Source organism: Falco rusticolus, chromosome 11, assembly GCF_015220075.1.
Source record: "Falco rusticolus isolate bFalRus1 chromosome 11, bFalRus1.pri, whole genome shotgun sequence".
NCBI lineage: Eukaryota > Metazoa > Chordata > Aves > Falconiformes > Falconidae > Falco > Falco rusticolus.
Genome location: NC_051197.1, coordinates 21,721,510 through 21,736,167, shown reverse-complemented (window position 1 = coordinate 21,736,167; position 14,658 = coordinate 21,721,510). Strand labels below are relative to the sequence as shown.

The window sequence follows — 14,658 nt, the reverse complement described above, 5'->3', positions numbered from 1 at the left end:
AAAATCTAATGGGCAAAGGGTTTAGTTCTACTTCAGGGATACCTTGAATTCTTTTTAAGAAATAGTTAGCGCATACAAGTAGTTTCCTCAGTCACATTTTCTTGTATCTATATTGTTATGCAATGAAGGATGACTGCTTAACTCATAACCACTTTATTTCTGTAGAATTAATTACATGTCTCAAAAGCCTAAATTGACTACTTGTTGTCTGCATATCATAATTTTTGTCCTGTGTTTTTTAGTAGATGAATTAGAGTTGGTACTTTTTTTTTTTTAGAAGATGGATGTACCAGATAAATACTAGGTTTTACTACCTTTTCATACTTAAATGCAGGGTCCTCACTGTACACTTTACTACATGCTTTGCTCAGAACTTTCTGTGGCACCAATAAAGCCAACGGTTTCTTCTCATTTTCTAAATTTTATTTATGAACTGTATTAATTTCAAGTCAGTACTGACAGTGCCCCCCCCCCCCCCCCCCCCCCCCCCCCAAGAAAATAAATCATAGAGTGAAAACTGACTTAATTTAAGCGTTATAGGAGTGGCAGAATTGAGTCTTTCTTTTGGTAATCATTGCATCCAAAATACAACATATAATATAAAATATCTATCATAATAAAGCATTAATACTGAAAAGAACACATTCTCTTCAGTTTTGTGGCAACCTGTATTTTTGAGATTAATTAGTCAAGAAGTCTAACCTTGGAGATGTCTGCTTACCCTTTCTTGGTGTGGAATTAAAACTGTTTCTGCTCAATGTCGTTCCTTCTGTGCTTGTAGCTGGAGACTTGTATGCAAGGTCTTTCATCCTTTAAGAGATGATCATGATAATATCCTCTAGTCTTAAGGATGGAGAGAATTTCATACTACTGTGAAGCTATTCATTTATTGGTTATTAAGAAACCAATATGGACAGCTATAATGCTAACATTTTTGAGCAGTCCAGTGTACCATACTTACAGCTCAGTATCAAAATATGAAGAATTTGGTCACGAAGGGTCCCGCCCTAGAAAGAGCTGTATGTTCTGTGCAACTTTGTAAAAATGTTCTTGCTGCCATTTGGAAACGATGACGCTGTTCTCATGCAAGCTACAGTGGTTTGTTTTTCTACCTGTACTTGCTTTATAAGCACAGGAAGTATTCTTTCTGAACTGTATTTAAAATTTAAATCAAATTTGCAGTAAATTTGATAAACAATATGTGCTTAGCCTTCACAAATTATCAAGGTGAAAAGTAGCCTAAAACTGTATAATATGGTACTGCAGGGGAAAAACTTGAGTGTGGGATATTTTAAAGGTGGTTTTTTTAAAAGGTATTTGAAAACCAGCAAACTGTTGAGTTTTTGCAGTTGAGTTCTGTCAGACTTGAGAATTTCCACTTTTTAAAATACCAGTCTATGTATTGAAAGACTGTATGTGTTTGAGATGTGTATTTTAATTATAAAAATCTTGTTTTTCACTAAAACTCTGCACTCCTTTTAGACTGAATACTTCAGGTGGCACAGAAGGATCCATGTCTCCTCTGAAGGCCTCCAAAGTGATGGCAGTTAAGTCACCATCTGCAGAAAGAATAAGCAGAATTCCCACATCCTCAGGCTCTAACCTTAAAAGGTGGGGGTTTTTTTTCTTCTCATTTTGATACAAATACTTACTATATACTAAATGGTTTTCAGCAATATGTAGTCTACGAAGCACTTGCTGTTCTTGGATGTAAGAAGGGTTAAATTTGAAGTGATTTGCTGTTCTGCTAGCCAAACTTCAGTTGCTTGTGGATTTAAGAAACAAACAACCCCAAACCTATACTACTGGTATGAGACCTCTGGTGGGATTATATCAAGTCAGAAACAGTGTTACGTTGCTTGGGGCTTTTTAGTGGTTTTATTTCGGGGTTTTTTCACTTACCTGAGTTTATAGAAGTTTTGCAGATATTCTCACAAGTTTATATGCTATTAATCTCAGAAGAATACTGCATGGTAATTAATATGATTTTTATGAATGCTTCATTTATTGCGATTTAATTCCATTATTGTACTAAGTAATTATGGATGTTAAATGAAACTTAGAATACTGCATTTTTAATAACTTCTGGACACAAATACTTGAAGAAAATAATTAACTTAAAGAGCTGTTTCAGGACACCCTATTTTTAATCTCAAATTTTGTCATATTACTACTTGGTTACTTGAAGACTTGTATATCATTACTGATTTCAAGAAACAAAAGAGTTCAGTGTAGGTCGGCCACTGCCTAAACCTTTTACCACAATCTCCTGCATGTGCATATCATTTGACAGAGGGGAAAGCTGGCCATGGTAGTGCTCGAATAAACTAAGTTTAGGAACTCCTGACAAAGAATTCTGGGGTTTGTTATTTGAGAGCTAGAAGGTGAACCTGTGTGCAAACACAAATTATTTCACAATGCTGTGTTATTCATCTGATGTCTTCTGAACTGTTATTTTTTGTATTTATCTGTACATACCTTGTGTGTATTTTTTTTCCCAACATGTGTTTTCCACTCAGCGTTTCCATAAACTCCAGACTAGCCAGTTCTCTAGGGAACCTGTATGCTGCTTCAGATGATGATGAGAGCAAAATGACATCATTGTCCTCTAGGACAGGTTTTTCTGTAAGCCATATCTCCAGCCACTTGAACGGCAGCTTGCAGCTGCCTCACAGAAATAACCATGAACTGAACAACAACTTGTACAACAGAAACAGCAGTAGTGGCAACAACCTGAGCAGCCAAACCAGTTTTCACAGCGCCGTGACAGATGAATATGCATCAGCCTTCCTTTATGGGCCTTACAACTCCTCCAGCATGATACCAGAGTCAATCAATTCCTGTAAGTTCATAGTCACAACAGCACTTTCAGGCATCTGACCGATGCTTATCTTCCTTGCTTCTGCGAACAAAGCTGTTGCAAAAAAATCTTAACCTAGCATAATTCTCTGACTGACTTTAATGATTCTGCACAGCACCTTTGTCTGTTATCTTTTTAAGTAATTATCATTTCAGCTCTTTTTTTTCCACCTCTTTCAAGCATCTAGATCATGGAGGAAGGGTTCATGAAAATAAATCACTCCTGAACTTAAACTAATGCCTTTTCTGGTATTTTTCTTAATGGACCTTCTTAGCCTTTAGATTTTTTTTGTTTCAGATTATCCATAACATTGTTTATTAGTTTATTACTTAATTTTTATGCAGTAACAGATTTAAAGAAGCTTTTGTATGTATTGTACTAAATGGAAGGTACAATATTCTTAAAGATAGGGCTCATTTGAAAGGTGAGTCCACTTGACTTAATCTAGTCCTTTTCAAACACCAAATGTGAAAAGTATTCGAGAGCAAGATATTTTTGATGGTCTCACCATTTTAGCTTTCATTCCTCAACAACTTTGCCGCCTTGGGCTTATTTTGTGCCCTTTTTCTGTGTGAAAGAGTCTATATAAAGAGGATGTGTGGATAAATTAGTGCAGCTCGAAAATGATTCTGTACAAAATGCAGAGAAGAAACTAGAGAAACTTCAGTTATGAAATAAGTTCAGCTCTTTTAGGGGAAAAAATAAACAAACATATTTCCTACTGTAAATCTAAACCCAGTTTAAAATATCTTTTTTCCAAATATTTTATACCTTACTAGTCACAAAAATGTGTGGTGTTTTTAATAGAATATATTGCCTACAATTAATGGAACCAGTCAGTAATACTGATACTTCTGCTTTTTATTTTTTTAGCTGCTGGGAATAAAATTGCCTTTTTATAGATTAACTTAAGAATATTACACCTTTCTTTTCTGTTTCCTTACTACTGATAAATCGCTTCAGTATAAAGTAAGTTCTGGTGTTACACCTGCTACTGGTTTTGAGTGTGGCAAGTTCCCTGCCTTAAAACAGATAATATACACATTGCGTGTAACTAGGATGTCAGCTCAAAAGATCATTCATGGGTTGTGTTCTCTTTCTCCTGAAGAAGTGGGAGATCTATCCTCTTGTTAATAGCTAGTATGTGGCACTACTTAAGTTCAGAAGCCACATGTTTATAGCTTGTGAGTATGAATTGCACTTTCTGAGGACCGATGACAGTAGGAAATAAAATTCTCATTGTTCCACTGCAGAAGAAAATTGCATGTGTGATTAACTAGTATACAAAGTACATTGAAAATAAAGTTAGTTGAGAGAACTTGGTTTTTCACTCCCTTAAATTTAAAGGGTACTTCCACTGGAAAAAGAGTAGAGTTACTGTGCCAGGATGTGCTTGACCTAAGGTAACTCTTTAAAATACTTGATGCTTTCACACTCCTTGTCTTGAAAGCACATTTAGCTTCTTACCCACTATAACTTACCTGGAAAGAAATGTTAATATTCCTTGATTTTAGGATCACTGAGTGTTCTGCATTGAGTTTAAATCTGAATTTAAATTTTAAACATTGGTAGTAACTTGTTTCCAAGAAACTTCTTGGATATTGCCACATCATTTTAGTTTTTTGAAGTTGTTTTATCTCTTTAGTTTGGCTGTGGTTTTACCTGCTAGATGGGATTGAGGTAAACTATATATAATGGAGATTTTTCTAAAGTTGGATATAGAAACCATCCCAGTTTTCTTAAAACAAAACCAGTTCTAGAACAAGAGAACTGTTTAGTTTTAAGTGACTCATTTCATTTAATTCCTTCAGGCATAGAAATGAGGAGAGAGGTGAAAAGCTGTATAGCAAGCTGAGGATGTTTGTTTTGAGACACATTCAGGAGTCTCATTTGTTTTTGAATTCTGATGGTTCTGAAAACTCAGCCTTTTTAGATTTTCCCAGTCTTTTTATTCAATATGCTTACAGAATTTCAGTCCTCAGGACGGGTGACAGAGGCTCCAGTTGAGTATACTGGAACCAAAGTCAATATACCAACAGTGGCAGAGAGCAATCGTTCATCTGAATAACTAAGTGGTCAAGTGTCTGATTTTTTTTTTTTTTTATTTTCTCACCTTCACTATTGTCTCATATTTGATTTATTTGGACAGTAATTCTTTGGAAGGTCAACCCATTACCATTCTTTTCTGTTGTATCCTCTGTAAATTATATGCTGCCAGCAGCAATTCTGAAGAGGTTTTTTCCAAATTCTAGTTACAGCTGCATATTATGCATAAATATGTAAACCAACATGCAGAGCCCTGAAGAAACACCTTACAACTGTAATGTGACTCTGTAATGAAAATAAGTTGACATTGTTCACAATAGGCCAAAAGTTACTACCAAACGATAATATAAACCATTACAGAAGCAAATCCACAGTGAACTGCATTAAATTGTTACCTGCTTTATGCACAATTCAGAGTTGAGCGCAGTTACTGTGATGTCATGGTGTTTAAGACGAGTAGATTATTTGTTAATTTAATCTCTGAATGCTTTCTGCCTGGTAGTGATCCTCTGATTTACTGGCTAATACAGATCCATCTTCATGGTGCTTTATTTTGAAGATAATGTAATTTTTCTTAATAGTCCCACAGTCATACTTAAAACAATTTAACTTTTAATCCGAAACTTGCAGTATCTCTTTATTATGTCACTGTTAGTCCTTTATTACCTTATTTTCTTGTCATGATATTTCATGTTAGTCATCTCAACTTGATTCTTTTGATAAGCTAAGTTGGCTTAAAAATCCTTTTGTTCAAATCCTTTACAGTTTTTGAAAATCCTTTTTCAAGAAGTAGATGCAACACTGTAATATTCATCTTTCAGGTCCTGAAGACTGCTACCTGGTGCTGTCCTGCTTATAAATCCATAGCTTGTGTTACCATCTTTAACTGTAATGCACTGGGAGTTCATGGGGAGAAAAAAAATAAAATTCTTGCTATACCCAAGATACGGACTTGTATTTTAGTCCAAAAATCCTGCATTCCCTGGGGTTTTTTTATGTGGGACTTTGTGGAAAAGCAGAATTTTTTCTTTCTTTTTTTTTTTTTTTCTCTCCCCCCCTGCTTCCTAGTGGGACCAATTAACCAACCAAAGAAGATTGTTTTGTCCTACCACTTCAAACACTGACATCTGGCTATTTTGCTTTTGGTGATATTCATCAGTGGTCTTAAGCTCATAAGCAAAATATGGAGTAGTATCAAGCCTTAATACCACCAGTTCCGGTTTAATGATTTCCGCTTCACTGCTTTAGATGCTGAAATTATTTGCAAGTCTTGACAGCCAAACCTTACTCTTATTGCAGTGTGTGTTTGTATTACATTGCACTTTTTCCTAATTGGAGCACATCAGACAACATACCTGACAGAAGTCTATTTTATATGCTGGTGGTTATGTGTATTCATTTAACTTACTAAAGAACTCTTGAATGATATGAATTATATTCCTCATCTTTTTATTAGCAGACTCTCACTTACCTGACTTAGGTATCAAGCTAACAATCTAATAGTATAGGTACTCTAGCTTAGCAAACCACCTTATCACTCCTGTTCCTAAATTTGTTAATTGTCAACATGAGTAATGCAGGAACATTTTAAGGTTGTTAGGTCAGTAAATTTTCAGTTCTAATTAATGTTCTTTAATCTCATTAGTGAGGAAATTGGGAACTTCGCTTTTATGCAATGCAAATACCTCTCTTGCTGCCCCTCCCTTACACCCCCAAGTATGGAAAAGAAAGTTACTCAATATTTTTTTCTGTTTTGTAATGAAACATTAAAAAAAAAAACTATTAATAGTTTTGTTCCACATTCCATTTAAAACAAAGGGTAACTATGACTATGACTTCCTGTTGTTGTCAGCCATATATTTTTCCGTAATGGTTTTTGTCCTTCATCACTGTAAACTTATAATCCACTTCCTTTTTTTTTTTTTTGTTTATGCTGTTGTATGCTGATGAACTAGAAGAAAAGCCTGATTTTTGTAGAATAGACAACTTGATATTCTAGGCACATAAATATTTTATTTGCAAGTTTTACAAATTGGTTGTTTTGTTTAGACAGAATCTCTCACAATTATAATTTGCAGAAATATTCTTATGAAGTATAATCATATTTAAGATACCACAACAAGAGTTTTACTTTGCTCTTACAATAGTTATAAATCCAAGTATCATTTTTTAAAATGTATTTTTATTTAAGAGTATGTAACTGGGTAGTCTTTAAGATGAGTCACCTTTTGCTTCCATAGCTGTCATGGAAACTGGCAAGACAGAAAAAAAATCTCAAAAAGTTACCAAGTATAGCAGTATTTTAAAATTCATATACATGATCTTTATACTTGTAGAATATTCTTTCTTTGTAAGGACTTACATTAATGAGTATAGGATAGCCTTTGCAAAAAGAGACAAACACTAGTGCATCTTGCTGATCTGTAAATTTGGCAAACTCAAAGGATCACTTTGAATGTGTGTATGCATTTTTCTGTAATATATCCTGATTTATTTTAGTGGATTTTCATGTATTCACGGTAATTCTTGCCTGTTGCAACACTCTTGCAGGAGATTTGAGGAACAATTCAAAAAACTTGAATTACTTTTTGCAATTATCTGGAAAAAGTGTATGTTAAAGTCCTAACAAATAGCTCTGTATGATACAGGATTGTTCCCTCCTAAAATTTAACTTGGTCCTGAAGTTGAATGTGTGTGAATATGGTTCTAGTGGCTAGATGGATCTGCATCATATTTTATTTTCCAGGAGGCTTTCCATGCCTCCTATTGAAGAATAAAAATGTTAGTGATCTAAGCAGTTGCTTCAGCATGGACTTCATTAGGTATTGCTAACTATAGTGAAGCTATTTAATTTTTAATTCTTTGTTTAAATACCTGATACTTGGGTATAAAATGCCAAGCTTGACACTGCATGGGACCACTGTAAGAGTACACATTGAGAATTCTACTCAATTAACTGATTTTTATACTCTCATTGTTGCAATTCAGCAGTAAATTTTCTTTGGTTTTTTTCCTTCTATTTTTACCTCTATTTTAAATAAGATTTTGTTAAATACCAGCATATGACTTGTAAAGGTGGATTGGGGCTTTTTGTTTTTAATAAAGCTTTCAGGCCATACTTTGAGTCACTGCAAATAGGAGGCAGGAATGTAAATTTTAAAATAGAAAACTCCTCAAAAGATGATAAAGGTGTGGGGGATTACAGTTACAGGCTTTGAAATATTAGTCAGTCTCATTGGACAATGTGAAGAGATTTGAGTTCAGTTTACTTCACTGCAAAAGAAAAAAAAAAAACACCCATCCCCTCCAAGCAAGCAAACAAAAAACCCTCAAAACCCTCCCCATCTATAATTAATTTTTCAATTTCAAAACTTTGTCTGTATACTCTACAGTAGCTCAGTTATGACTATCACCATGTTACTAGTAATAGGAACTTTATGGGAAGTCACATCAATTAATTTTAATCTGAAAAAAATGCTGCTTGGATTTAATTCTTCCCTGTATTCAGAAAAGGCTTTGCAACTTTATGAAGGAATCATTGCTATTTGAAGTAGAGCTATGGTGAGGGTGGGAACACACTGAAAACCTTATTTCTCAATATGAAAATTATTAAAATAAACCCTGCCTACCGATCTGTAATGAAAATTAACAAAACATGCTGTCTTGTTTCCAAGTAGTCTGTGCTGCATGGATATCTGTTATATGTTGCTATTAACTTTCCTCCCTGTTTTTGTAACTTGGATTCCTAACAATTACGAGAATTTTAATTTAAACTTCAGAATTGTTAATTTACACTTTGCTTGTTTGTTTATTTAAATTCTGATGTAGAACTCCCGGTTATCTCTGTCTGCTAATTAAAGGGGTGGTCTTCATAGTCCTTTGTCAACTAATGCTAGCTGTTCCCAAGATCAGCAAATGTGTACAGTGCTTTCTGGTCATCTTTCATCTGTCTGAGCTTAAAGTAATTACTGTACAACATATGAAAGTATATAGGTAAATTACATGCATTTTAAAATGTTAATCAACTCTACTTGGAATTCAGTTTTGAAGGATCAATTTCAAATACTGCTCTAATTAACTGTAACCATCTTTCTGAATACACATTTGAAAATGAGAAAGCTCCGAGGATCATTAAAAGAGCAGAAGTTTCAAGCGCTCATTAATGAAGGGCTGTTCCTTCTGCCTCGCTCTTACACATGTAATAAACAGCTTGACAAATGCTGTCACCAAAGCTAATAAACCAGGATGATTATTAGAGAATGAAGTAGGGAAAAACAAGTTTCTATGATTGTCTATTCCGTGGTGATTCTGAGCCTATAATGAAAAAATACATGTTACATCTGTTTAGTTTTACGGTGAAGTATTTTCTGTTAAATGCTACCCTTCATGTTGAATCCATTCAGTAATAAACCCAGGCCCTTTTTAGTCAGTGGTATTCAAATCTTTATATGCTAACAGCACTGTTTTTTCAACTGAGGAAAGAATATCCAGGTGCACTCTGAACTTAACAGTATGAAAATGCATTTAAAATTCAACTTTGGAAATACACACTGAGACTTAAGATACCAGAAAAAAATGGGTTTATGATATTCGTTGGAGCTCTAAAGGTTTATGTATCTATTATGCACTTCTACTAATAGGTTTCACTATGGATGCCAAACAGCATTTCTGTAGTGATTAGTTAGGAATAGCAGGAAAATGGAAGAAAAGACTCCAAGGTTCTGAGCTTTCTTGGGATTCATGCCATACTCCAGTATTTCTCTCTAATTCTGATGAATTGATGCATTTGTAAAATGTGGTTTGGGGCTTTTATTTGCTAATTGTTTATAACAATACTAGTACAGTGAATAGCTCTCTCATGTAAGACTTCTTACTCATCGGAATTACTTCCTGAACACACAGGAGGTAATAAAATATCTGGATGCTGTCTAAACCAATTACTTTATTAAAAAACCATAGACTTAAACATAGAATCAGAAATGTAAATAAAGTAGACCTGGTTATGCTTTCCTCTTAATTATACTGACATCTTGCTGATCCAGATGAACCTTTTGCAGTGCTTAATTTTCATCTGGTTTTAGTAATTGTACATAAATTTATTCATGTGCATAATTGTGCTGCTGCAGCTTTTTTCCGTACTTAGCTACTTCGTATATGTTTCCTATGCCATTACCTGAATCCACATCTAAAGTATACTCTATTTTTTATAGTAGCACTTGGATTCTCATTCAGGATAAATGGAAACAATTCAATTATAGTAACTGCAGTCATGTTTTCCCAACGCATTTTTAAGGTATTGTTTTAAGGCAGTGTTTTAAAGGGCTTGTAACCCTTCCTTGAAGAGTCTCTAGAATTTGGTTTGAAAAAGTAAGTGTAGATACAGGAAAGTTGATAGACTTTACTGTATCCAGTTTTTGAGTTTCTTCTATTTTATTGATCTTTACCTAAGCAGAGGTTCAGAACTTCCTCCAACTCTATTTTTCTTCTTCCTGTCCTTCCTCTACTCCTTGTCTTTAAATGCAAAATGTATATTATGTACAAATATAACCTTACCAGTGAGTTTTAATCAGTTTTTCTTCTCTCACAGTCCCTTCAGTCTGAGTATGTTCAGTTCTAAAGCCTTGCTGCTTTGGTGAAACCTGTTGAGCTCTTAAAATTCAAGTCCTTCATGAAGGTGAAGAACTTAAGGAAGGAAGCTGCTCGCTCAGAGAAGGAATCTCCAATCCAGGACATACTGAAACCTAAACACCAAGAAGGCAGCTTCTTAACAGGCAGAAATTTCTTGTTGATGACTACTGCAATGCACTGATGTTAAATTTATGGAAATTATTACCCCATGTTAAATACAGATTTAAATTTTTTATGTTGAAACAGTTTGAATATATTTCTAATGAGTTTCATTAAGATGTTTATTAACTTGTGTATAGTGTTAAAATATGTATTAATAGAATATTTTGGTAAGCGATATATATAAAAATTATGTAAAAATTAGAATTTATTTTAATTATGTCAACTTTGCTACAAAAAAAGTATTTTAAAGAATTTGTACATGTTTATCAAAGATGAAATTTTTTTATGAACAATATTTTTTCTTGGTTTATGGGTCCATCATTATTGCTTAAAGCCTAATGTAATTACTTCTTCACTAAATGGTCTTTGGTAACTTAATGGAAGTCTTAACTAGTGAGAGACTACTAGTTACTACACTATCAACTGAAAGCGCTTGATATATAATCTGCTTTCTACTTTCAGCTGCTAATGTTTCATAAGGAAACACAGTGAAAGAAAAATATAGGGAAAATATGTGTTGAGATGTAAGTTACATCATCTGCTGCAAAGAGAAAGTAATACTTACCTGATAATTCAATTGTACAATTAACACGTTCTTTCAGTTTGTCTTAAAGGAATATTGTAACTTTTTATTTTCAATGTAGAATCTTAAATTTTGCTATGCAATATATACTGCATAAACGAAGGCAGTCCAGATTTAAATTGGTAAGAATGTGCATGTGCAGTGAATTTGGCAGTGCTGCATACTCACATGCTTTTAATGTACATTTGGCTGTATGTGTACAGTTTCATTAGTGAAGCACACTAAATATTGGAACTATATTAAATTTTTACATATCAATTGGATGCTTCATAAACAATTAGAAAACTATTGCTAAACATAGCTAATTCATCCTGTATCATAGAATATTTTGGTTAGTAGTAAGGATGCTCTTCAATATACAGTTTAATCGGGTGCGATTAGGAATGAGACTCCAAGAATGAAGTGGTGTTACAGTGAGAAATACTAGAGATCATGTGTAAAAAATTTTCAGAACTCCACAACTGCATAGTAAGCAAAAAAAAAAAGTTGCTATGAGGACTTGATTTGCCACTAATTTAGAACACAAAACTGAAACAGATTTGTTACCTATGAGTTTTTTCGGCTATCTACAGAAACTTGAAAATAAAACTTAGGTTAATTGTCAATCTTTGTTCCTGAAGATCTGCGAATACCCTGCATTTCCTTTGCAACTGAAGTTAAGATGAAGTGCCACGTTTTTCAAAAAAAAAAAAAAAGATCAGATCACAGATTGCTATGGAAGGTTGTACTGAAAGTGTTAATAAGCAATACTGAGAGCAGCTGTATAAATCACTGAATAAAAGTTACATGCAATACTGTACTTTTTTCACACTGTGTATATGTAACATATACACACATGAAGTAGCATATCTGTGTGCATATATATACAATATACTGTATATGAATTATAGATTAATGGTAAGGTAATTCTACCTCCTATAAAGAATTGTCATGTACTTTGTTATAAATAGTTTTCCTTAATAAAATATTGTTTAATTTTTACATGTAGATATATATACATACAGCTAATTGATAATAAAATGCCTGTATCAGCCAGCTTCCTTGTTTCTTGGCTTTTCTTCTTTAGATCTGTGACGGAAAATAGTATGATTAATTTCTAACTGAAGAGTAGCTGTTCAAAATCACTTTTCTAAAACATGTATTTATATGATGGTGTTGCAAAAAGACATTAGTATGATAGGCATCTAACTGATCTGTCTCACTAAATGCTTGTATTTGCTCTATATAACATCAAGTATTTAATCAATGGGTTGATATTATGATGTAAAGGTTACATTTCAAAATACCATCGTTTAAAAGCTGTGTCTGAATTGAGGTAATTTTTTTTCCTGGACAAGAACCCTTGGTACAGGTGTAATGTACCTTGTCTTTTGCATGTGCAACAGGTTTCTTAAGTCTCACTAACAGCAGGGTCTTTGTCCACAAGAACCTAAAAGATCGTGCTTTCACTGAGCTTTTTATCCTTCAATTAAAAACTAGTCACAAATGGTTCTAACATTAACTCTGATAATGATTTTCAGCAATTTTTTTGTGTTGCATGATTATTTACCCACAGTGCTTAATATTCCTGTCAGATAAGCCTGTACCTGCAATAGATGTTGTGGACAGTATGTAACTGTTACACAGCCACCCTAAAGGAATGGCAAAGCCAGGAAAAGAGAGGATGCTTTAAAAGTTGCCCAAATCCTAGTGACAGTCTAATCTGAAAATACAATAAAAGACTGCTGCCACTACATTCAGACAATTAATGGATGGTGATTGGATGTGTAGAGTAACTATAAAGGAAGAACAGCTAATTAATTTCTATAGTATATGGGACCCAAGCTTTCCCCTTAGCCTTTCTCTAGACTTCTATGACTTCTTATACAAAATATATAAATGCCACTAATGTAAAACATTTTTTGTTCTTAGAAATGAATAATAAATATAGCCAGTTATTCTGTAATGATCAGCTTCTTAACAACAGATCTAGGGACAGTGAAAGGTCAGGGAGGTCTTCAGAACATTGTAGCTTTTAAGATAATACCCTGAAATTTGTTTCATACCCTCTGTTTGCTTATCCTTGAACTTCACTGTTTCTGTTACTTTATATATGACTATATCTTCTTGTTCTGGGTGAACAAGCTCTATCATATGAGAGATTTTTTTTTTAAAAAAAAAAGATTTTATAAACATGTAAGGATGGAATAATTACATCTAGAGGTTTCTACCGGGCCTATGATTCTGTGGCTAATGCCTTATGAAACTCCTAATCATCTCTGTAAAGTACCCTTTCTGAAGCTTTTTGGTTAGGGAGATATCTCTTGTTACAGATTTAGAGAATATTTTTCAATTACAGCATTGCAGAAAGAGGAGGATTTCAGTTTCTGTAATAACTGTTCTCTACTGACAGCTAAACAATGAAAGGCCTCAAAAGGTTTGACACTTGATTAGAGCTACACTGTAAAGTGCAGCAGGCAAAAAAAAAAAAGGTAATTAAGGGCCTGATCAAGTAAATCACTCATCTATGTCTTTAACCTTAAGCACATGAGCAATCTAATTAATTAAAAAAGAACATGTTCATGTTTGTAATAAATCCACATTTTGGATCAATAGTCCTGACAATTGCAAATATGAGCCTGTCAACTAAAAGATGTTGCAACAAAATAATCGATTAACCCACACAAATTAAATTCATTATCTTAAAGAATGTATATGTTGTAACTACAGTTACCTCCTAATTTATTATTTTGGTATTGTCAATTGTTAGCCTTGTGAGTTTAACAATACCTAAACCACCTTATAAAGTTATCTTTGGTCAATATACAGATCGTATCTTATGAGCTGGGATTGCTTACTTCTGTAGTGTATGTATAACCCCCCTGTAAAAGCAGCTTTTTTCCTAAGCACACTGCAGAATTAATCATCATTCCTTTTGTGGAAAGCTTTTGAGAAAAAATGTAAATTACTTGACTCAATTTCTTAAGAAATCTTGTCCAGGGTAAGGACAGTTAACATTTTCTCTCTGTTTGGGTAAAGCACTGTGGAGTTCCTGGGAGAATCCCACTGGTAATTCTTCTCCACCTGGGAAAGGACTGTTACGCCCTACTCTTCAACCAGCTTTTAGTCCACCTAAGAACCTGTCATTCAGCTCTGCAGGAATTTGTGCTCTGAATTAGTTTTGGTGTGAGACAGTTTCAAATGCTACACTGATTTTGTTTTATCTGTGTACTTACTGACACCAGTGTTCACCTCTGGCAGGCTGGCAATGCAGGATTTCCTGCAGGCTAAGACAGGCTGAGTTTTATGAAGAAATAATATTTTGACTGAGGACCAGCTTCCTCAAATAATAAGTACTGTCTTACTAAGGATCTGTGTATGTATTGTGTTTGAAAGATTT

General features: G+C 33.9%; 1 protein-coding gene across 4 annotated transcripts in view; it reads left to right on the top strand.

Annotated features, from left to right (window-relative positions):
- Positions 1–12,314, top strand: part of CDC14A (cell division cycle 14A) — a 68,028-nt gene extending 55,714 nt beyond the window's left edge. For 3 of the 4 annotated variants that reach the window (XM_037404925.1, XM_037404924.1, XM_037404923.1), the window contains 3 exons: positions 1,483–1,611; positions 2,520–2,842; positions 10,494–12,314. In XM_037404925.1, the coding sequence (XP_037260822.1) occupies positions 1,483–1,611; positions 2,520–2,842; positions 10,494–10,507 (466 nt within the window). In that variant the 3' untranslated portion in view covers positions 10,508–12,314. The remainder of the gene's footprint in view (positions 1–1,482; positions 1,612–2,519; positions 2,843–10,493) is intronic. The other variant, XM_037404926.1, reaches the window with a different exon arrangement.
- Positions 12,315–14,658: the final 2,344 nt, after the last annotated feature.